This window comes from Brachyistius frenatus, unplaced genomic scaffold (genome assembly GCF_029030835.1).
Source record: "Brachyistius frenatus isolate BFR_SWC_R1_liver_20210118 unplaced genomic scaffold, ASM2903083v1 Contig_13, whole genome shotgun sequence".
Classification (NCBI taxonomy): Eukaryota; Metazoa; Chordata; class Actinopteri; family Embiotocidae; genus Brachyistius; species Brachyistius frenatus.
This window is the reverse complement of record NW_027210612.1, coordinates 4,836,220-4,859,609: the sequence shown is the minus strand read 5'-3', so window position 1 is coordinate 4,859,609 and position 23,390 is coordinate 4,836,220. Positions and strand designations below refer to the sequence as shown.

Here is a 23,390-nt window from a genome sequence, read left to right as displayed (position 1 = left end):
AGCCAGAGACCGACCGGTATGAATGCATTTAACTTTTACATCACCTCCCTTCTCCCTCACAACACAGTCTCTCTCTCTCTCTCTCTCTCATCACCACCCCCACTCAGCTCCCTCACTCTCAGATTGCACATACAGATACACAAACACACACAGTCACACATGAGCCCATTTGAATTGCAAGTGAGCTCTGTTCACTACCAGGAGGAGGTAAACAGAGCGAACAAGTGAAAAGAAGAGGAGAAGGAGGGAGTGTGTGTGTGGGGGGAGGTAGGGGGGTGAAAGTGAGAAAACGAGAAGAGGAGAGGGGGATACGAGCTCCACTGACCGGATGACATTCACAGAGTGTTTAGCAGGACAAGCCTCCACGTGTGAAGGACTGAGAGACAGAGGGAAAGAGTGAGGGGAGTGCCTGGGGAGCCTCGCATCCACACTGCACAGGGCGCAACGGAGCTGGGACAGCCCTGAAGGGACACCTGAGACACCTCCTGAAGCCGGGAGAGAGCGGAACCTCATGGGAGACGGAGTCAGTGGAACACCCGACAACAACCTGCTGTCGCTCCTCCTCTCCTCCTCCTCCTTCTCCTCTTCCTCCTCCTCCTCCTCCTTCTCCTCCTCCTCCTCCTCCATCCTCTCTCCCTCTCTCATTTGATCCCATCCCTCACTCCCTGCGCCAGAGAGGGAGAGCGTGCACTGAGAGAAGGTAAGGGGGGATGCATGTATGCATGTTGTCCTTGCAGAGCATGTGTGTGTGTGTGTGAGTGCGTCAGCGTCTCAAATTTCAACTGGTTGTGTCAGTCAGCAACTTGTTTCTTTGAATCAGTTGTATTTTTTGTGTGGGAGTGGTCGTGAGCAGTCTCCGGAGGGTTTTTAAGACATATAGCAGAGACAGATGCAGGGCACTTTTTCTATGTGGCAGGATCGTCTTCATCTTCATCACATTTCTTTTTGCATGTTTAAAGGTTGTGGTCATCTGTCTTTTCTCTCGGACTACCAGCAATTTTCTAAGTATTTCCAAAGAAAAGTGTTACAGTGGAGAATGCGCAGAGATAAAGTGTTTATCAAGAAATGGCAAAATCCTGTATAAAAGTGTGTGAAAGAGAAATGATCGAGACAAGTAGCGCAAGACAGTGAAAGTAAGGAAAAACTGCAGAAGGGTTAATATATTCCAACGAACATGCAGCGAGGTAGAAAATCAGCCGTAAAATCCTATCAAGTTCCATAGTCACTGCTTGTTACCCCGCCATCATCCCGTCAACCCCCACTATCACGGGCCAGTCCTTTGCCCGTAGTAGTTTGAGGGGACAACGGATCCTGCAGGGACCACCCCATGCCATTTAATCTGTCCCTGCCCACAGATAACAGAAGGCAGATGGTCCTGCCAGAGTCCAGGGAGATAGAAGATAGCTAATACAATGTACAGACAGATAGCACACAGCACTCAAACTGTCCCTCTGAAACTGAGCCTGCATCAACTTCTATATAAGGGGGCCAAATGAAGTGAAAAAGCAGGGAGGGAAAGAAGGGCAGAGAGAGGAAGAGAAAGACAAACAGAGCAGGGCTCAAGTATCTTTAGTTAAAACCCCAAACAGAATCCAGAATGAATGCAGACAGTTGACAGTCTGGGATAAACATAATGGAAACAGGAAACTCATCTAAATGAAAAAAAAAAAACTGAGAAGAGAGTGAGCGGGACCATCAAAGTCATGAGCTCCTGTGTCTAAAGGGGAGTGTGTATTTATTTATAGAGGGCGGTAGTTAAGTTCACTAAGCTCCCTCTCTCTGTAAGACCCAGCCTTTTTTGCCTTATGAAAATTCAATTGGCCATAATTTGCTGAGGAGCCGTATGCATATTTTATCAGCGGGTGCGTTTTGAAGAAACAAGCCCGCCAAGCTTTTTTTATGTCTTCATCTTTATCAAGATTGAATGAGGGGGAGTGTCAGAGGAGCTGCGAGGTTGTGCAGCCATCTGGTAATATGTGACACACTGGACATTAGACATGGAGGCTAAAGTAAACACCAATCAGCCGCATATGCCTGGCCAAAACACTGAAACAAATTCATTGCAACCTTGTTGCGCAGCACTAATGTTTTTTTTCCCTCTGATTCCATCTCTTATTTACTTTCACTTCTTCTCCTCTCTCCATCTTCTTCCCTCTAATTACTCTGGGATCCAGCATCCTCCTCTTCTTGCTCTCCATTTCCACAGCCCTCCCTTCCTCAGCCTCCCCTTTCCTCTCCTCCCTCCTATTTTTTCAATCTGATTTTCTCCCACTGCATGTCTCTCAGTTAAAGCTTTATGGGTCGTTCGCTCCCGTCTTTCTTTGCAAGGATAATGAGCAGCCGCCTCTGTGCGACTTTGTAGCTGTGCGTCAGTGTGCGAGTTTGGATCTCGGAGCGTCCCGGGGCCCAAAAGACTCAGATGTGCCTTCTGTAGCTGCCTCCACGGTTCCACTGTGATTGTCATCTGATCTATAGGGTGCAGCACTGACATAATACACCTTGTTAGGGGGAGGTGGGGAGTGTGTTTTTGAAGACCGTGTGACTTTGAACAAATGTGTTTTCTCTGGAGAGAAAGAGGAACATTGAGACCTGTAATCATCTACTGCCACTAAACCGCAGCCCCACACGCACACACACACAGCAGCACACCCACATATAAATATACACATAAAAAAAGACAGTGTAACACTAATAAAGTGTGAGAGAAATAAAATAAAAGTCAGAGAGCCTTAAAAATGGGATACAAGTTCTTCTTGTTAGGCCTTAATCTATGCTGATTGGGTATGACTGCATCAGAGCGCCTCCAGGTGTTGTTTGTGTACTTCCTCTCCACATCAGCATGGCGTCACGTTCTCATGATAAAGTGTCTACTAATGAGAGATATTTGGAGAAGAGACCCATTTGAACCCTCCAAATAAAAATAGAAATGTAGATGTAAACGCATCGACTTCAGAGCGATATTAGCAACCCACTTCACACTTTGAAAAGTGGTGCGATGGGTGATTTTTTACACTGAGTGTCAAGCTGTGCTACACACACATCCCAGAGTAATATAGCATGGCAATTTCTTTTCGCCGGCATGAATAATTCTGTCTGAATAGGATAGGATGTTTCTTCATATCAATGAATCATCAGCCGCTACAGCTTTTTAGTGTCTGCGTGAATGGTACAGTAGGAATTCAACTAAACGTGTTTGAGTGCACCACCGTGTGTGTGTGTGTGTGTGTGTGTGTGTGTGTGTGTGTGTGTGTGTGTGTGTGTGTGTGTGTGTGTGTGTGTGTGTGTGTGTGTGTGTGTGTGTGTGTGTGTGTGTGTGTGTGTGTGTGTGTCACTGATGGGCTCTGATTGATGTTCTTGACCTTTCCACTGTGTTTTCACAGTCTGGGAGATATCCAAGACTTAGGGACTGAGGACAGTCAAAGAGTAAAAGACAAAGAAAACAAGACTCAATGATGGCACTTGGGTCCCTGTCCTGGTGTCTCGGTGCAGCCTTGGCACTGGTTTGTGGCCCCTCGTGGCCCCGGGTGCACTCAGCTCCGGCGCCTGAGAATGAGGTGCCACTTCGCTCAACTACATGGTTACCAGAAGGAACGATCACCTCTATAACACTCCCCAAAGGACGAACTCGCAGGTAACAGACGAGGTGTATTCATGTGGGGCAGTTATTGGTTGGCTGTGACAAGATTACTCCCAATATTAATTAATCCGTTCACTATTTGTTCAGGTAGTGATTTGATCGGTGGTGGAAAAAGTACTCCAACATTGACTTTGGCAATTTGTGGTATGAAAGATTTAAATTCTGACTTGTAATACCGCTTTGTATGCGAAGAGGCAATAGCGAATCACTGTCTGCTGTCAGTGCGGCTCTCAGAGTCTCAGCAGTTTAAAAAATATTCTTGACCTGCCGTCAGTTAAAAGTTGGCTTTTTTTTTTTGGTGAGACCTTTACAGCAGTTTACATTATACCTTGCTTATTTCCATTATTAGAAGGATCATAGCAGCAAACCTTTTTGTCAGTTTCGTAGATAGCTAGATGACAAGCCAATTGTCACATACAGCTATTTCAACTGTTCTGAAGTGCGTATCAACAAACAGCAAATTCAGCAAACAAATTATCACTGTCAGTTACCTTTACAGGCTATCGCTACATAGCCAACGTTAGCAGCTGTTTACTTACCAGTCTAGAAGAAATGTTGCGAGTTCCGCATCAAACTTCCCTCCTTTACTCATCGAGAGCTACCTCATACGCGTTGATTTGGTTTTTGAAGCAACGTGAATTATTGTGTGTAAAACTACGTATTTAAATTTTAGTTCATTGAAGACCCATGATTAAATCTTACGGTCTGCTCACAAGATCTGTCCTTCGCACTTCAATAACATGTCACCAGCCATCCCCCAACCACCTTTTTAGAGACAGAGGCTGATTCCAGCACCACTATAGAGAGAGCACGAGGAAGTGGAGCCCATTTGGCTTGAACCCTACGCAACAGTGCCAGTGCTTGCTTTCTGTAAGTGGGAGCTGAAAATTGCAAAACGCGTCTCCCTGTGTGCTGCAGTCTGTCCACCAGTGCAGTCATGCAGAACCACAGGCAAATAATGGAGAGAAAACACCGATTCAGGAATTAATCACTCTATTAAATAAGCTACAAAGCGCCCTTGAGAATGACAGTGTCGCACATCTGTTGGGAAACAATCACCATCTGCACAGAATAATGAATAATTGTGTTTTTGCGGAAGGAGAACAAATATTTATCAAGAAAAAATATTGCACTTACTACATTTCCATGAAGGGTAACTAACTGTAAAGAAATTTTATTAAAAAAAAACCTTTGTAATTGAAAGAGATAGACTTTCTCCATCTAGGTGTCTTTGTGGGGGTAAAAATATTAACATTGACCCAGGAGATAAAGGACAGTGATTGTTTGAATTAAAATATGAGCAGACCACCATAGCGTGAATGTTAAATGTCCTTAAACGGCATCTGAGCTGCCATCTAAATGTGCAAATCTATAATCCCACATGCAATAACACTGTCCTTAAAACATCTGATCCGGAAAAGGAACGTAATAGTTTCGATGCTAAGCACGCTCCTGGATTGTTCCAGCAAGCAGGCAGATATCAATCTGAAACTGTCCATGCAGCCTTATCATCTGATTCCCAGGTCACCCCTCTTGATCTACTATCAAATGACTGATCAGCATGTTGGCAAATAGAAACACAGCGACTGGCAAATGTCTGGATCAGCTGCAAAAAAATCACAGCCAGCCCAACTTATCTAAAAATCATCCAACAAAATGAAAGAATATTGCAGTGTGCACTGGAAGATATCTTGTCTTCTCATCTATCACCTTGCAGCTGAATGGAAACACGATGTAATCTTTTTGACATTCCCTCGTGAGGAATCCAACAACTTCTCATGGCTATCTTTGGTGTTCGTCCACAGGTTATACTACACGCTGAAGAAGAAGGCTCCGGCGATGTCGGTGACCGTCAGCCCCTGTGACCTCCCCATCGAATGGAGCTTGGCTGCACGCACCCTGAAGGACAAACCTCTGAAAAGCCTCCAATGTGAGTGGACAGTAAGACCACAAACTGCACAAAGAGATACGACATCAAATCTCATCAGGGATTTAGTGAAGGGCAAAGACTCTAATCTTATTTAACTTTGTATTTGTATAAGTAAGGTTAGGACAGCTTTATGTCCATGATGTGTGGTATACGTCATAGTGAGGATGATTCAACTTACAGAAGATACACGTTTTTTTTAATGGTTTTGTATTACTTGTTTGTCTTTTAATGTTTCCAGCTGGTAGGTCAGGGCTTAAATTTACAACTACCTATATCTTACACCAACAAACTCATTTCTATCAAACAATCATTTCATTGCTGAAGCCTGAATGTATTTATGTATTTTGAAAAGTCTTTCTCAGGTAGATAAGACAGATATTTTAAAATTGTTTCAAGTTCAAACCATGTTAAGTGGCGCCCACTATCTCTGACAAGGACGGAGACAGTGAGTGTGCTCATATCTGGCTGTCACATTGTCATGAATTTCACCCGAGGCTTCGGATTTTTAAGTGTCATAATACACACAGAAAAGAGGCTGCTGAACACATTTTCAATTCAAGCACTGAACAAACAAAACATATCAGCGATATTTTGTGGCTAGCAAACCAAACTAAGGAAATAAACTCGGAGGATTAAACAGCAGCAGAGTTGCACAGTGAAGTCAGGATGATCAATGATCAAAGTGAAGCGAAGTCATCACATCTCCAGCCTCAGTGTTGCGTGAGCATTTTTCCAGGTTACTTAAACAAGCTTCTGTACATGTTAAAATAATATTATGAAGTTATAAAGTGACACATAAATCATTCAGACCGAGCTCATGCATGAGTCCCCATCGTCAGCCTGAATTATTCACTTTGATTCTGTGACATTTGGTCTCATTTGAGGAGCAATTTTTTGTCTCTGGGAGACGCGAACAGCGAAGACAAGTGGTGATTTTTTTTATTTGTTGCATTTATTTGCTTGCTGCGTCATTCAAGTGAAGAGTTTGTACATCAAAAGGAAAACAATTTGGGTGGGAACGCAGATCCTGGCATCCCCTTTTTTGAAGAGGCAGTTGACATTTGTTTGTTCATTTTATTAGGTGCTGAGGATTTTCTCCCTTTGGTGTGTTGAGTTATTATTTTATACGGTTCACAGTGCCTGTACTTTTAAAAGTGAACAAGATATTGTAAACAAACAGGGTCATAATTTTGCTCATTGATTCATTCATAATTTTGATAAACCACAACGTGGCTTAACTTCAACTTCTTTAATGTCATTCCAGCGTCTGACATACAGACATACAGAAGGATCGAAATTAATAGCCAAAGAGCTAATATTTTTTTTTATCTTTGTCTATTTCAATTACTGAAGATATTACTTCTCACTGAATGGTAATATTTACTTAAAATTTCCTACATAAGTGGTTTCAGGAAAGCCAATCGAAATCCAAATAAATAAAGGAATAGCTGGACATTTTGGTCGAGCTTGAACTGGCCTAAAGACTAGAAGCAGCAGGAAACAGCTGGCCTGGCCTATATAGCAGCTTTGGAGCTAATTAGCAAACTGGATTTTGGAACCTGAGCCTAAAAACTATGGTTTTACACTGAGTTATTCACTGTAATTAGTTGGCTGCGCAGGTTGCCTGGTAACCTCCCCTGTTGACAAGAATCCAGGATGGTACAATAAGCTAACGACATACCTGGCACATGGATACGAGTTGGGTAATTCACGGCAGAAAAGGGAAAAACAGTTCATCCAAAATGCCAAATTAAGAGCCAGATATGAGATCATTTTGCCTCATATTTTATGATCCCTTCCAGACATATAAAGATATCCTACTTTGAACAATAAATTGTAAATCACGGGTCATTATTCTTTCTAATTTAGAAATCCAGAATCTATGAAAATGCACATTTTTTTTATGGTTTCAAAAGTGCTTTTACTACAGTTGACGCAATATAGTGTCCTCCTTAACTAAAAGGTTAATTTTCAGTTTATGTGTACTTATGCATACTTTCAAGTTTCCGAATAACATGGATCATTTTTTAGTCATATTTAAGGTGAGTACAGAGAAATGCCCCCCCCCCCCCCCCCGTCAGCAAATAAAGGTGAAAACAGTTTCTAGTGTCAAAACTGTGAACATACCTCATTCTGCACTGTGAAAGTCAAACGTCCAAATCAAGTAACAATTAGCAAAAACATATTTCTGCGTGGGACTTTGATCACTTATTTGATTATAACTACGTCTCCAATTCTCTCCTCACAGGGAGCACCAAAAAGAGCACGCCTGAGGTGTGGTGGCGAGGCCCCGGGACTGAGGAGAAAATACACAGCTTCACTGGCAGCACAGTGGACACCTACAGGGGTCCTTCCTCCCCAGGTGCTTCCATCTACATCCTGAGGCTGCGCTCCAAGCAGCAGAACACCAGAGCCACAGTGTACCTCCATGAAGGCCCGGGGCCCTCAGGCACCTTCCCTCTGCTTCCAGCCGACCCGCGAGTTCACACGTTAGGCGTCGGCATGACAAGCGTCACCCTCAGCTGGGCGCCCAGTACCTCCATCGCCAGCCTCCCACACACGCAGAACAATTATGACTACTGTGTCCTCGTCAACTCTCAGCAAAACTACGCCAGCCTTTGTGCTGCGCAAGAGAGCATGAGGAAGGAGAAAGACCAGAACCAAGAAAAGAAGGAGCAAAGGAGGAGCGTGACGGTGTGGCCCATTTTGAAAGAGTGGTGGTGGCAGCAGTGGGACACTTTTCCTGAACCCCAGAGTCCGCCCTCTTCCCTCGCTGATGAGTACGCCGATCTGCAGTGCGTGTGTCAGGGGACGGAGAGCGTTTGCACCGTCTCTGAGCTCCTGCCTGATATACAGTATTACTTTGACGTCTTCGTGATCGACAGGCTGAATGGGACCAGTGTTGCGTACAAGGGGACGTTTGCTCGGACACATGAGGAGGGTCGACCTGCGATCACCACACTTAGAGAAGGGGAGCTGAGGTGGGTGACCTTCAACGACAGGGGCTCCAAGTCAGAGCAGTTCTTCAGTTTCCATCCTCGGGGTTGGCAGCAGAGCGGCCTCCTCACCTTGGTGAGCTGTGGTGGAGGTGAAAAGATCAAGGTCACCGTGTCGAGTAAAGGTCAGGTTCTGACCTCTCAGGCTGTGGGGGGAGATTTAGCGCACATTTGGCTCCAGGGAAGTCCTTCGTATCTCATCCACTTGGAGAGAGAAGGGACTACCACTGGCCAGACAGATCTAGCTCTAACGGGAGGTCTGATGGCTTCAGTCAAATTGCAGACCTCGTCAGCCTACCACCGCCAAGGGGTCCCGTCTCTGCCCTCCACCTTGCAGATAAAATCCTTCAACCGGTTGCGGGGCTGCAACAGTGTCACCCTGGCCTGGATGGGCACAGAGGAAAGAAGCCTCTACTGCGTGTACCGCAGAAAGATTGGAAACCGTGAGGCGGAGGCTGGGGGAGTGGCCGCTCTAACTGCACCCTGTCTGGGGCCAGAGTCCCGCTCGGACACCGAGAGAGTTCTCTGCAAGTATTTCCAAGAGCTAAATCCTCGACGGGCCGTCACCACGGCTGTGATCGGGGGCTTGGAACCAGGAATGGCCTACGTGTTTGATGTCTATCTAATGAGACGCTGGGGGATCCCTATTAAGTACGCCAGCAAGATGGTGAAGACCAGAAAGGAATGCTGAGCTGCCGCCCCCTAGAGGAGGTTTTAAAACTGTCCCAGTTTAGGGGACAACGCATCAGCCATGGACATGCTGTAAAGACTGACCGAGAGAACGAAGCCATTTGACTGTTGTGGAGAGACTGTTACCATAACAAGGGAATATTACGTCTGGAGGAGCAAGGGTTTTATTCAAACTCCACTTACACTATCAGTGCAAGCGGATGGAGAGCATATGAGAAGGATCTGCACACCAGCAAAAGTTCATAACATTTCCAATACAACTCTTGTGCTTTTGTCATTTTATTTTTCATTGTTGATCATGATAATGACGTGCCAGTTGTCCAAGTGCTTATTTCTGTGTCTGAGTACAAAGGACAGATGAGGTTTGTGATGACAGAGAGTCAATAGAAAAACAACAACAGAGACTGTGCCAAATATGCAACAGAAGCAGATGGGGCAATAATGAGTTAACATCTGAGACAGGGGGGTTTGCAGTGTGTATCTCCAGTGCTGCATATTGTACAGGCTTATAAACACAGATGGGCGCAATCTACAGAAACGAAGTTCAAAGTCTGTGTGTATCTTTGTGTTCTGCTTTCGCATGAAGCAGTGAAAAATACTTAGTGACTTGCCTCATTGTCTTTGATGTATTCTTGTGCTGCTTCAAACTCACCAATAAATACTAAGGTATCTGTACATTCTTGGTCGAATGATGGATGTATGTAAAGTGGACCATGAAATCCAATTTTCTTGGTACTAAATGTTTTTTAGATACCTTCTTCGTTTCCTGCAGTAGACGAGGCTTGTGACACACTAATTGGTTATATTTAAATCAAAGGAGATTAAGCGAGTGTATTTTGAAAAAGGCTGAAATCATTATCGGTAAACTTAAACAATTTTTTTAGACAGAACAGCTGTGGCTTAAAGAAGCTGTGCATTGTCAGGTTATAATTGTCCTGAAAGAAAAATGTGTCCCTTTGACTTTTAAGTAATTAATTAATTAATTTTTACCCCAAGGCTGCCAAAGGTCGACCAAATATCAGACCTCAGAGTCTGTGTGACCAGAAGAGCCCTCCTCTTTCTCTTCCACCTCAACATCTTCACCATCCTCATCATCGACATCATCCAGATCTTCTGAATCTAATTTTCTTTCTTGTTTCTTAAAAAAAAACAAAAGAAAAGAGAGACCGTTTCAGTAGAGAGAGGAACAAGTGTCGGACTGCAACTCATGATTTTTTTTTTCTATTTGAGATTAATCTGACCAGACCAATCCAGACCAGCGTTTAGCAAAGCCCAAGGTGCAGTTTAAAATGTTTTGTTTGGTCCCCACCAACAATTCATATCTGGAACATATTTAGTTTATTATCAAGGAGGACTAAATTAACCAGAAACTATTCCCATCTAAGAGGCTGGAATCAGAAAAAAAAATACTCAAAACGATTAAGCAGTTATCAAAATAGTTGCCAATAAACTTTGTCAATCAGCAAATCAATTAAGAAACTAATCACTGCAGCTCTAAGATTTAAATTTAGTTACAGAAGTGTGAGTTTAAGGTTTATAATGACGTCAGGGAGGGGTTTAAAATAAATTAAATTCTAACAATGCAATAATTATCAATTAAGAAACAAACTTACCTGAGTCTAGAGGCATGCACGCATCGAAGTTTTTCCTGACACGTGTTTCAATGACCCTAATCCAATTTAGTGTTTGCATAACTCTAATAACTAAATCTAACTCTAAATAATATGTAAACGAAGATAGAAAATAAAAGACATTATCGGAAAAGATAAAAAAAAAAAAAAAAAAATCCTTACAGTTCTGTTGTATAATAATATTTTCAAAGATAAGAAAATAGTAATTTACGGTTCTCATTACACAGTCTGACGAATCGTAATGACAACCAATAAGAGGTTGCGTTTTCGTATGACGCAAGCACGTCACTGTACGCACGGGATGTACGTGACAGACCAGCGCGCCAGATTGATATTGTCAACAAAGGGAGGACAAAAACATTCGTATTAATTGAACTTGTGCGCAAGATAGCCACAAAACTAAGCTTCACAAGTCGTGCGGACGCTTCAGAGTAAATACGTCACCGGTCAAAACTCGGATTAACTCAACGGTCGGACCGGAGAGCTGTCGAGGATGGGTCTGCTCGAGCGGTGCCAGGAGCTCTTCAAGACCTCCAATTTGTACGAGGTGCTGGGAATCAACAAAGAGGCCAGCGAGACAGATATCCGGAGGAGCTATTACAAAGTGTCGCTGAAAGTCCACCCGGACCGGGCTCCCGACGACCCGCGGGCCACGGAGACGTTTCAGGTTGGTTCTCCTGGTTGCTAGGCGATCACAGGCTAGGCTAACTAATTAGCTATCTGACTAACTACGGTGCAGTAATATCCAACCGCCTTAATTGCGTTAACGCAACGACATGCTGTCCTCGTGCATTTGTGATATTCACAGTAATACAGTGATTGGTTTTTAATTTAAAAAAAAAAAACTCCAACCCAGTCAATAATTTTTTATTTTTTTTTAAATAAAAATTTAAATGTAAATAGCAACTGCAAATTAATAATGTAGATTTCAAGGGGGACTTATTGATATTACAAGGACAATATTGATCAATTCAACACTGTATTATGGTATACTTCCTTTTTTTTTTTTTTTTTTTAAACAAGAAAAGTCAGACATACTGTGTACAGATCAAATAACCAAACGGAAATGTCTGCTGTGTCAGATGAGTTAATACTTTAAAGGATTGATGACACAATTATATCAAACAATTGCCAGGTTAAAAAAAAAAAAATAAATAAACCTGCTCAATAATGGCATCATTGCGGACAGTGTAAATATCACCATAAATCCAAAGGTTACGCAACATCTGACCAAATTTCTGTCCCAAACTTACAGTAGATGTGGCTTTTTAAAGCCGACAGTAACAAATGCCTCCTCGTTTGATTTTGGTAGTACTCGTATAAAGTTTTATAATAATAACAATAGTACCCACATGTTTCACCTTCCCTCCAGGTGTTGGGGAAGCTGTATGCGGTGCTGAGCGATAAGGAGCAGAGGGCCGTTTACGATGAGCAGGGAGTCGTGGATGAAGAGTCCGACATCCTCAGTCAAGACCGGGACTGGGAGGACTACTGGAGACTGCTCTTCCCCAAGGTATCAGAGCACAGCAGCTGTTTGGGCTTCACTGTCTACTAATGTGACGATAATAAGTCACTTTGATTGCTTTGTCTTTGCTGTTTGCGTTGGGACATGCGATGACGTGTCGCCCGCCCGAGGCGAGTCACTTGTATTCCAGGAATTTCTGATGTACGGTGGATGGGGCGACAAACACATCACTACGTCCTGATTATTTATTTTTTTAAATAGGCCCTTTGTTGCAGCATCATTAAACCTCACGTTATTTTACAGCCTTTGATCAGCACCCGTGACGCGTCTTGACAACCTGCTCCGTCTCCCTCCGTCTCCCAGATCACAGTGCAGGACATCCTTGAGTTCGAGAAGAAATACAAGGGCTCTGACGAGGAGCGGCAGGATCTGATGCAGCTGTACGTGCAGCACCAGGGAGAAATGAACGCCATCACGGCCTCGGCTCTGTGCTGCTCACAGGAAGACGAGCCCAGGCTGTGCAGCATCATCCAGGCGGCCATCGAGAGCGGAGAGGTCACGGCCTTCCCGGCGTTCACCCAGGAGAGCGAGAAGAAGAAGAGGGCGCGTAGGAAGAGGGTGCGAGACGCATTGGCGTTAAAAGCCAGAAAATCATCAGAGCTTACATATACTTTATTTGCTGTTGATTTCCTCCCTTAATGATCTACTTTTAATTTTCAGATGTGTAGCACTTTGCTCTGTATTTATCTATCCAAGACTCCACCCGATCTCAGTGATGTGATTGTAATTGTTTCTCCAGGCTGATAGAGAGCGACAGGAAGCAGAAGAAATGCAGAAGGAGATGGGCCTCGATGATCAGGATAGTCTTGTGATGATGCTTCAGGTAACAAAAGCAGACACGTACAGTATGTATATGTAAAGTGGGCGGTTTTTTATTTTTATTTTTTTCTTTTGCTAATGTTTCCTTTCTTTCTTATTTCGCAGCAAAGACAGAAGGCCAGAGAGCAGAATTTTAATAGTTTCATGTCGGACCTGGAAGCAAAATACTCCCAAAAAAGTGAAAAACCCCAAAAGAGTAAAAGGGGAAAAAAGTGACAAGCTGATTGTAGCAGATAAAATGTAAATGAATCACAGCATGTCAGTATTCATTCATTCATTCAAAAAAAAAAAAAAAAAACTGTTTTAGATTATTAAGATTCAAGTACATGTTTGAACAGTTGCCTGACTGCCTCCTTACTATGCCTCCTCATAAAACTGTTCTTTGTCAGCCTCAGAAGATTTTTGTGACACTTAACAAAATGTAAATTTATTTCTTGTCATTTGTTGTTTTATAAAACCAAAATAATACCAAACTTGTATAGTACATTATTTGTACACAAGTTTTTTTTTTTTTTTTATTATTTTCTATAAAATAGATTCAAAGAAAAGCGTTGGAAGAAAAACTTTTCAAGCTTCGTCGCCGGTGTGGCATGGCTGTCGGATATATTAGTTCGGTAATGAATACATGTATAAACTGTCCTTTCTGCAGTAACCCTCATGTTACCTGTCAAAGCATCCCCGCTTGGCTTTGCTAAGTTTAAAGGGAAAACAAAATACATCCAGTTCAGTATTTTGTACAGACATGTTGAATAAAGTTATTTACAAATATAGTCCCCTATAACTATAACTGCCTCCTGTGTTCCTACACTGACGTGCAGATGTATTCATAGAAGCACATCGGGTGCAGATGTTCTGTCTGTACAGATGCCACATTCCCCTCCTCTGATTTATGATTGGAGGTGAAGAGAAAGCTGGCATCTCTTGATTTTGTTCCAGTGTCCAATGAGAGGCTTTTTTTTTTTTTTTTTTCATCCTCATCACAGGGCGGTTGAAAAATGTTGTCCTTATAAAAGATACAGTACAAAACTCTCTAATGTAGCATCAGGGAGTGAAAAAAAAAGTGCTTTTGATCCTCTCTGCCCCTCTCTGGGTGGATGTGTTATTCCCTGCATAGTCACAACACACTGCAGAGGGTAATATACAGTACATTCACATATAAATAGGTATATACACATTCAGATCATGCATACAAACGTCCACATATACAGCTCACAATGTACATGAAGGTGGAGCTACTGTCGATAGCTTTTTTTTTGTGTGTTTGGCAGCCACATAAGCTGATTTCTGAAATACAAAAATAGGCCTTTAACAAAAACTTGACCTAAGATGCAAAATATGACAAAAAACAAAAAAAATCTGCGACTTGTGTAAAACAAAACTGTTCAGTGTTGCTCTTTGTTGCGCTTGAAAAGATAAATGGCTGAAGGGTCTGGAGATCAGAGGCAAACTACAAGCCAGGTCTGCTGGCTCTGGATGAGATGCCTCCCCGGGTGTAGGACCGAGGTGGGGCCGACACAGGCACCACTGGAGCTATTGGGGGGGGGGGAATAAAAATGGAGTTAATGAACAACCTTAACTAGAAATATTTCTCCAGTGCGGCCGCTGCGACCTCTCACGTTCACGGTTTATCTGAGGCCAAAAATTCTGGTGGAGTTTCATCAGCCACTTTTAATCTACTGACCTGGGACGGGGGCTTCCGGGTCGGGCTCCTCTTCGTCTTTGATGGGCGAGTGCCCCAAGGGGTGGTGGGAAAACGAATCCAAGAAAGATGAGCTGCTGATGCCAAGACTGATGCCGGTCACACCGATTCCAAGAGAGTCTGGCGGAATGAAGGAATAAATGAATGTAATTAACTGAAGTACTACTAAACCCGTCTGACTGAGCGGAGAGTTAGCACCACTGTAGTACATGATTATTGGTACCTGTCATTGTCAGGAATTTCTAAATTTCAGCAATAGGCTTCGTATATTTAAGTTGTCATTTATGTCAAATCTACCTTGTTTAAATATTATCATTGATGGAAATATTCCAATATTCAAAGCCAATAAATTGATCTTCCTCTTCTTAATAAGGTGTGTGTGTATTGCTAAACTATGATTAGGTTTATATTATAATATGGATGGCTGAAAACAGACAGCTAAAAGGAACTTCAGCATTTTAACATGACACCAGTGCGTACTCATTCATTTCACAGTGATATTTCATTCAACTCGTGTGATGGAAATTCTGACCTGTGCCCACGGACGCTCTGCCCGGCCGCCCCTGACCGATGTTGTCCAACACTGTGAAGGAACGACGGTACGGAGTGTCCGACTGAAAACACAACCGGGGGGGGGGGTCAAACGTGCCGTTGCACACGCCGGTCATACAGGACATTAACCGCAACAGCTAACAGCTTGGAAGACTACATTAAAGACCTGCTTCAAACACGATGGCCGCTCTACCAGGCAATCCGCTGTGTGCACGTGTTGTATTCTGTGACGGCGAACAGCATCTCACCCTGTATGTGTGAGTCGTGTTGGGGCGAGAGAAGACGTCCAGCAGGTGGTGACGATCTCTTGGTATCGAAGTGCCGGCCTCGTCGTTTATCGCACTGTGGGCGCGGCTGGACGGACCTTTCTGACGCTGGTGGGGGGAAAAGACGGACACAGGGCAAAAAAAATTAAATAAATAAATAATTTAAAAAAAAAAACATCAACACATGCTTCAGTACAACTGTTACGCTGTATGCTTTTATGTGTACTTGGGTGTTGTTCCACTGTACCTGTGCAGGTTTGGACTGCTGCCCTGAGTGGGAAGACTCGGGGTCCCCGGTGCTGATGGGGGGGAGGAGTGTGTTTCTGCTCAGGGGCAACGGTGGAGAGGTGAGTCGGTCGCTGGCCGTGGGTCTGCGGAGGAAGACACGCACTTAAAGATAAAGATAAAGACAGACTGTTGGTCTTATTATATAGTTCTTTTTTTTTTTTTTAAAGAAGTGACTGTGGGAGTTCTGTGAAGCTCACAGCTCAGGTGTGAGGATGAAAATTCACCACACGATGATAAAAAAATGTTCTAATCTAACTCTCCCCAGACTTGATTTGTTGACCAAGGTCCACAGCATTTGCTGGACTATTTTGGCGCGGTGACTTTGTAGATGACAGTAGAAGTAAAATCGCTTCCATTTGACATTTAAGTCTTCACTTGGAACTCCCGGCAAGAAAGTAAATAAGCTTATTTCTTCAAATGTCAAACTGCACCTTTAAAAAGAATTGTGAACGAAGACTTTCTGATTTCACCATTAGATAATCAGATGCAGTTCACACAGCTTACAGTGTTTGTCTTGGTTCGTGACAAGTTCATCTGTTAAGTTGCTTTCACATGTGAAACTTCTGTTACCTCCCACCTCCATTATTTCTACTTCGCAGAGCCAAAAGGCACGAGTTGAAAGGGAGTCTATTTCCAGAGTAATCGCTCCCTGCCTCGGCGCAACTTCACACACCGTAGGGTAGAGCACGGAAGTAAAAAGCAAGACGGGGCGGTTGGGTGGGGCTGACGGGGTTCCCCATGATGCTGAAACTCACAGACGTGTCCCACGGATGATCTCATCCATGGATCCTGCTGTGCTGGGCTGACTCAGGCTGGGGACCAGCGGCAGGAGTGTTCGGGGTGGAGGGTTTCTGCGTCGGGCTGACTGCGCCGGGCGGGACAGCGAGGAGGAGCTCTGCTCCAGGGCTCGGCGAGGACGAGGTTTGCTGGAGGGGACAGCGCTGGAGCCCGGTCGGTGGGACGCCCGCTCCTCTGGTTCGCTGTGTGGGAAGCAGAGAGCACGGTCGATGAATAGTTTCCAGCCAGCCAACCGGCAGCGTGCTCCGCCGAACAAGGTGTTAAAACCAGGGACAAAAAAAAAAAAAAAAAAAAAAAAAAAAAACACGGCACGAGCGAAGCCCCTCTTTTTTTGTGTGTTTTCCCCGTAAACGTAAAACAGCAAGAAATCTAATATTCATTGCCATTCAAAGATTTAAATCATATATTAGGAATATACAAATGTGTGACGAATTTGGAAATGATGATCATCAGTAGGAAGAGTAAAATGTTTACTGGTTTCTGTCCAGCACACCCAGGTTCCTCTGCTGCAGGGGGATGCTGTGGATCACCATGAGGTCGTTCAGGTTGTGCTGAGTCGCTGCCGCTCCTACAGGAACCCTTCCGGCCTGAGACGAGTGAGAGGAAGGAATGAGACGGGTGGGGTGAAAGGTAAAAGATGAAAATAACCCCAAGAATGATTACGGGGTCAAGGACAGAGGGAGGTCAGAGGAGACAAAAGACATCACATAAGTGGCCACGTGGTTAGTTATTTCCTGATGTACAACACGGTGTAATCTCAAAGAAGTTATTCATCATGCAGGGATGTGAGGAGGACCCTACATCTGCTAGGACAACAGTAGAAAAAAATACCACGACACTTAAAATGCAACAAAGACAACAACTAGCTCAACAAAATGCATTCCAACATTCTCCTAAAAAAAAAAAAAAAAAAGAAGGATCTAAATAAAGTCAAATTTGTACATGTTGAAAGGAAGTTAAACGGTAGTGATAATAATGGTGTTAATCAACAGGCACAAGCACATTCATTCTAGAAATAAAGATAAATGAGCCGCTATGGACGGCGTGCGTACAACACGCCACCATTTTGGCTCTAAGTGAGAGAGTTACATACACTGGGAGGCCTTTTCTGCTTTTTGGATTTCCGTCTGGACTTGTGCTTTGAGCCCCTTGACTTTGTGTTCTTTAGGGGGAGCGGGGGGGGGCACGTCCAAAGAAAAACAGTGGAAAGAGAGGAAAGGAAGGAAGAAGGGTAAACAACAAAGGTGGTGATGACAACAGAAGAACATGAAGAAAGAAATCGAATGAACATGAAAAAAGGAAAACGGACAGACAAGGAAACACAAAGGACAATGGTAAGGTGAAGGACAGAGAGTGAAGAGGGAAGGGAAGAAAACAGTGATACAAGTTAATGAACTGAAAGACTGAGGAGCAACAGGCAGGAGTGAAAAACAGGTGATAATCAGGTGTGAACGGCGGAGCAGACACGTACGAGACTCTAATGTTTGCAAAGATGTCTCTCCGACCACTGACCTGGAACAGCGGGCCAGCCGTGAGCGGCGGCACGCGGCTCTGGCCAAGTTTGGGCAGCGTCGTGGGCAACATGGAGAGCAGCATGAAGGGATTCTGGGAGTCTTGCTGCACGGGGCTCAAGTTGCCAGAAATCTTATCATCGTCTGCCAGACACACATGTACATCCACTTTTAAGCACTGAGCATGAGAATTTTGTGAAAATCTGATATCATGACAGCCCTGAGGCAAAGCAGTAAAAACTCAGCCCTACGTGAGGGGCAGCATTCCCAGTGGTGTTGGACCAACTCTTTCATCCAGCCCACCAGCTGCCTCCACACATCGTCGAACAGCAGGTCGAGAACGGCCTGGCGGCGACATCGGTACGGCGAGACGGGGGGAAGACAGCGATGCCTCCGAGCAGACTCCGAACAATCCCGGTCCCACACGTCATCCCTAAAGAAGACAGAATATACGCCATTTTATTTCTACACGAATGAACGGTATATGCACAGCAGCGGAGGTTTACATTTTGAAGAGCTTATGGAATAACAGTTATGATAAACGAGTAACTTACAAGTCCCTGCTATCATAAGCCAGGTATTCCTCCATCAGACCTTCGACTTCAATCACCCTGGGCTTGTCGTGGCTGCCGGAGGCACCGAGAGGTCCATCCAGCTCTGCTGAGGAAGACTTGATCAGCGCCGCTCTCCTGCCCTGCACATTCAACCTTTAGCCCAAGACAACATGGACACGTAGTTTAGCACCTTAATCTGTACTAACGAAATAAACGCAGACAGGAGCACGTAAATGCTACGCGTTTTATATCAAAAATGAAACCAGATGACAACACGAGACTGGAAAGCAGAAGGAAAGTCCAGACACTTTCATGCGAGCATGTTCAATGATATCTCAACTCCGTTAAGTGAACTCGGTTGGGAAGTGAAATAGTCAGATGGAGGCACTCATTCATCACAGCTAACCAACATGACTTTGGGCCAAATGTTTAATTAACAAGGCAGGGGATGTAGGTCACAGAACCACAGTCAGCCAGGAGTCCTCTATAATTGATGCGGTACCACTCGTCATCTGGACAGGCCGCCAACAACCTCTTGAGACGGAGAGACATTACAATTTTTCTTTTGAGTAATAAAGCAACACACCGTGGTTTATTTGGACCAGAGTTTTGATGACTGACATGCAGTATATACATATATACAGTATGTTTCAGATCACTGAACAGAACCACATCGCAAAATGCAATGTCTTCGGGTAAGTGTATCAGGTGAACTTTGACCTTTTGTGTCCTACCAGTGAGTCAGTGCAGTTAAGACTTACTCTGTGCCACTTTTATCTTTCTCCTGAGACTTCACGCTGCCGTCTTTGCCTGCTGACGGGCTGCTGGCAGAGCTGCCTTTCCCTGAAGTAGCGTACCACTGGAAGCCCTCATCACTGGGATACAGCATCTGCGTCCCCAGAATCCTGAGTGACACGTGCACACAAAATGAATAAGTCAAAATCATTGTCTTTTCCTAAAAGTGTGGAGTGTTTTTACTGGCTTTTTCTCCACAATTAGCATTCATCTTTGATCCCGCTGCTGCCGTGTTTCGCTCGCGACTAAAAAAGGACCGAGAGGAAACGGATACCATACCGAAGATGGGGAAAACGTGTGGCCCACTGCTGACATTCATCCTGCAGCCCCTGGAGTATCCCTCCCCCGCCGCCCCTCCCCTCGTACAGCTCTTTGTCGATCTCCTCAAACATTTGCTGCACCTGCCGGGACGCTGCCTTGTCGAACTCCTGAGGGACGGAAAAACAGACACAGACAGAAACACAGGGAAGAAAGCGAGTTACTCCTCACCTGCTGCTTTTCAGTGTGTTCATCAGTTATTGGCAACGCAGCACCATTCACAGCAAGCTTCGACATGAATAATATTTACAGTCCAGAGGAGTGTGTTTGTGGTCAAGTTGGAGTGTTCATGTGATAACAAACAAAGAGAGACAAAAAAAAAAAAAAAAAGAGGTGAGCTAAGCATAAGTTGGGCTGCATAACAGATTTTTTTTTTTTTTTCTCTCAGAAGCAACTTGAGGACAAAGAACTAAATAAATCATTTGAGTACTGAAAAAGTTTTGTAGGACCAGCCAAGTCTAAAAAAGCACAGCATAACAACAAACCAATACCCAGTAGAATCTGGCTTTGCATATGTAAAGTAGCAGCCATCTGCTATACTATACAGATAGTGGTTGTATGTTCTTCTGTGGTTTCCACACAGCTGACAAATATAAGCAAATCAAAATTGCACATGAAACCGTCCTACAAAATAAATAAACGAAAGGATAGAAAAAAAGCAAGAGGAAAAACATGTCCTGTGTGAGTGTGTGCATCACTTGAGTTCTTCTGTGGTGTGACAGACAGGTTGCCATCATCAAGAGTAGACTTACGTCGTAGCCCCAGGAGAAAACGGAGCTCCTCTCTGTGGAGACACCGGTGCCCGTGGAGCTGTGGATACCTGACCATGACTGGTTGGAGTCCACAGAGATGACGGTGGGACAGTCAGAGTCTCCCGACGCAGCAGATGTCTCCGAACTACACAGACAGACGAGCAGGTTTACGTGGCTTGTTGTCAACTTGAAAAGTAACGACAAGTAATATCCCCTGTTCAAAACATGCAGTCCAATGTTCCTTCTTCCTACAGTAAACCTTCCCTTTTCATCTTTTTCACACGACCCAATAGAATTACAACAAAAAAAAATCATCCCCTTGTATCTGATTAAATTAAAAGGGAGTGTCTATATGTGGCTCAGGAAGTCACACCGGTTGGCTGGTACAATCAAAGCGGAAAATGAAGGGCAAATGTCAAAGTAATTGAATATTCTAACGGTCTGCTTCATTATTTATTCTTTTAACTGCACATCTGAAGGAGGCAATGTGATATGAATTAATCCACCGCTGGGTGTCACATAGCAAGAACCCTGAGAATCAGCTGACCACTCAAGACAGTGTAACATTACAAAACACGCACACGAGAGTATGCGTGTGCACGTTGTTTTATCTCGGCCTTACTCTGGGAATCAGCTAAGTTTGTGTCCACGCAGAAGAGCACGGGCCCGCCTATCTGTCTGCAGAACCAGCCGGACACCTTTACCTGTTGTGTGCAGAGACAGCTTCCTGCAGGTCGTGGAGGTAGCGCTGAGGGGTTTGGTTATCCTCTGCTTCTTCTGGGAGAGGGTGGTGGTCGAGGCTGCTTCGAGACAACCCACGGCTGCACAGGAGACAGATCGAGGGCATTTATCAAAGACGCACTCTACAAAGCGAGCGCGTCACATTTTGAGATGAACGCCAGTGGAGTGTTTATTGTCAGTGAAGGTCAAGCTGGACATGAAGAGATGTCATAAAAGTACGATACCGCGCTCGGTGGACGCCAGTGCACCTATTTGGTGGGCGATCCGGATGTCCTCTCAAAAGAAAATTCCACGGTTTTCAATTAAAAATATGCAATTTCCCATGATTTGTTTTTTTTTTTTTTTTTTTGGACCACTATTATTATTAGCACATGCCTGTGTAAAATTTCCACCCAAAATTGTAAAAAGCAAGAGCAAATAATTAACAATAACAACACCCACAAAAGGTGAACGATAAAAAAAATGTGCTAAGCAAGTCCACAGGGGAACAACTGAACTATTAGATATGGGGAAGTCATTCAATGGTATCATAACTACTGTTGATGCATCTATTGATAAGGCATTTTGGAAATACAAGAATCCTGTTTCTTCAAACAGCAGTGAAGACACTCATCACACGTTCTCCCATTTGCGGCCTTTAAGCACCCTTTTGTGCAATAAACACACAAGTGTTTTCAGAGCTCATCCGGTACAATAGTAAATACAAAACTGCCCCCTTCGCGACCGGTACTCACATCTCGAGCTTGTGCGACACGGGTCTCCTGTTGTATCGTGAAATCATTCTCCTGTGTCTCCGTCCTACAGGCTCCAGCCCTCGTTTCTCATTCTCGCCTCCGGGACTCTCTGCCAACAGTTTGAAGGGACGTCTGACATGTCCTCCCGACAGATCAAAGCACACCTCAGCGCCAAACAGCTGGACAGGGGGGGCTCCGGGTACAGATGTTAACAAAGCCTCGTCTGTAAATCAGCTCGCCAGCGTTACACGCACGGTCAGATTAAACATCCTTGATGTTCCTACATGATTCCCCAAAACTCATTTCGTGTTAAATTAACCTTGCTGCAGTACGTGGTCCAGAAGTTGTCTATCAATTAATTAAATATCTTGAAATAAAAAAAAAACAAATAAAAAAAACAAACCGTGTATGACGTTAGCAGAGGACTTGCTCTGCTAAAGTTAGCACCACGGACAACAACAATAACGCGGCTGTCATGGATACGCAGCTCCGGAGCCCCATGGGCTCGTGGTAAATGCTTCTTCTTCTTCTTCTGTGGCAGATCAACTTGGAGGCGCATTACCGCCACCTGCTGGACAGGAGTGTGGGGCAAAAAAAGATTGGCAGAAAAAAAAAATCTAAAAAGAAATTTTAATTAAGCCTGTTTCGTAAAAAAAAGTTTTTTAAAAAAGTTAAAAAAAAAAAAAAAAAAAAAAAAAAGAAGAAGTAATCTCTTGCTGCTTTTAGGGCAGTGATGAGGTTTTTTTTCCTTTCATTACTACATTTTATTCATTCCAGCAACAGGTGCTGAACTACTGTCTCTGGCTGCCCACAATGAGCACATAATCCTGTAGTGTGTTATTTCATTCTGTAAAGGGTACAGTTGAGTCCTGTATGTCCTATTCGGTTCCCGCCCGTCATTTGCAACGTGCTGTTTTTTTTTCTGTGTGTGATATAATTGTCTTCCAGATTCATTTCCATCCCAGTGTTCTGGCCAGACTTTGTGTGCATGTTTATTTACGAGGCTTTTCAGGCTTCACTCTTACTGAGGGATATTTGTCTAGTCTAGTCTATTGTCTGTCATTTGAGTGATTGCTCAGCCAATTTGTCAACTCTTTCATTGCCTTCTATCCCCACGTGGGCAGGAATCCAAAGGCAGCAGACCCTCTGACCCT

General features: G+C 44.0%; 3 protein-coding genes across 4 annotated transcripts; 2 read left to right on the top strand and 1 right to left on the bottom strand.

The window, feature by feature from the left end:
• The first annotated feature begins 305 nt into the window (after nt 1–305).
• Nucleotides 306–9,928, top strand: ndnfl (neuron-derived neurotrophic factor, like). Its single transcript, XM_069692964.1, has 4 exons — nt 306–700; nt 3,381–3,631; nt 5,443–5,567; nt 7,816–9,928. Exons 2-4 carry the CDS (start codon nt 3,450–3,452, stop codon nt 9,252–9,254), a joined length of 1,746 nt encoding a protein of 581 aa, XP_069549065.1. The 5' UTR covers nt 306–700; nt 3,381–3,449; the 3' UTR covers nt 9,255–9,928.
• Nucleotides 9,929–11,178: 1,250 nt separating this feature from the next.
• On the top strand, nt 11,179–13,501 carry dnajc9 (DnaJ (Hsp40) homolog, subfamily C, member 9). The gene is made up of 5 exons (XM_069692904.1): nt 11,179–11,551; nt 12,257–12,397; nt 12,713–12,967; nt 13,149–13,232; nt 13,334–13,501. The coding sequence occupies exons 1-5, from the start codon at nt 11,378–11,380 to the stop codon at nt 13,442–13,444; spliced, it is 765 nt and encodes a 254-aa protein (XP_069549005.1). The 5' UTR covers nt 11,179–11,377; the 3' UTR covers nt 13,445–13,501.
• On the bottom strand, nt 13,260–22,465 carry fam149b1 (family with sequence similarity 149 member B1). Of its 2 annotated transcripts, XM_069692903.1 has the most exons (16): nt 22,237–22,465; nt 21,466–21,582; nt 20,762–20,906; nt 19,971–20,119; nt 19,658–19,801; nt 18,897–19,049; nt 18,594–18,775; nt 18,344–18,486; nt 17,925–17,993; nt 17,306–17,418; nt 16,789–17,013; nt 15,993–16,116; nt 15,728–15,853; nt 15,460–15,541; nt 14,910–15,047; nt 13,260–14,758 (listed from the first exon to the last, which is right to left on the bottom strand). In XM_069692903.1, the coding sequence occupies exons 1-16, from the start codon at nt 22,281–22,283 to the stop codon at nt 14,676–14,678; spliced, it is 2,040 nt and encodes a 679-aa protein (XP_069549004.1). In that variant the 5' UTR covers nt 22,284–22,465; the 3' UTR covers nt 13,260–14,675. The 2 variants fall into 2 exon arrangements, with proteins under 2 accessions (XP_069549004.1, XP_069549003.1); XM_069692902.1 differs by lacking the exon at nt 17,925–17,993 and having other exon boundaries at nt 22,237–22,368.
• Between the last annotated feature and the right edge of the window lie 925 nt (nt 22,466–23,390).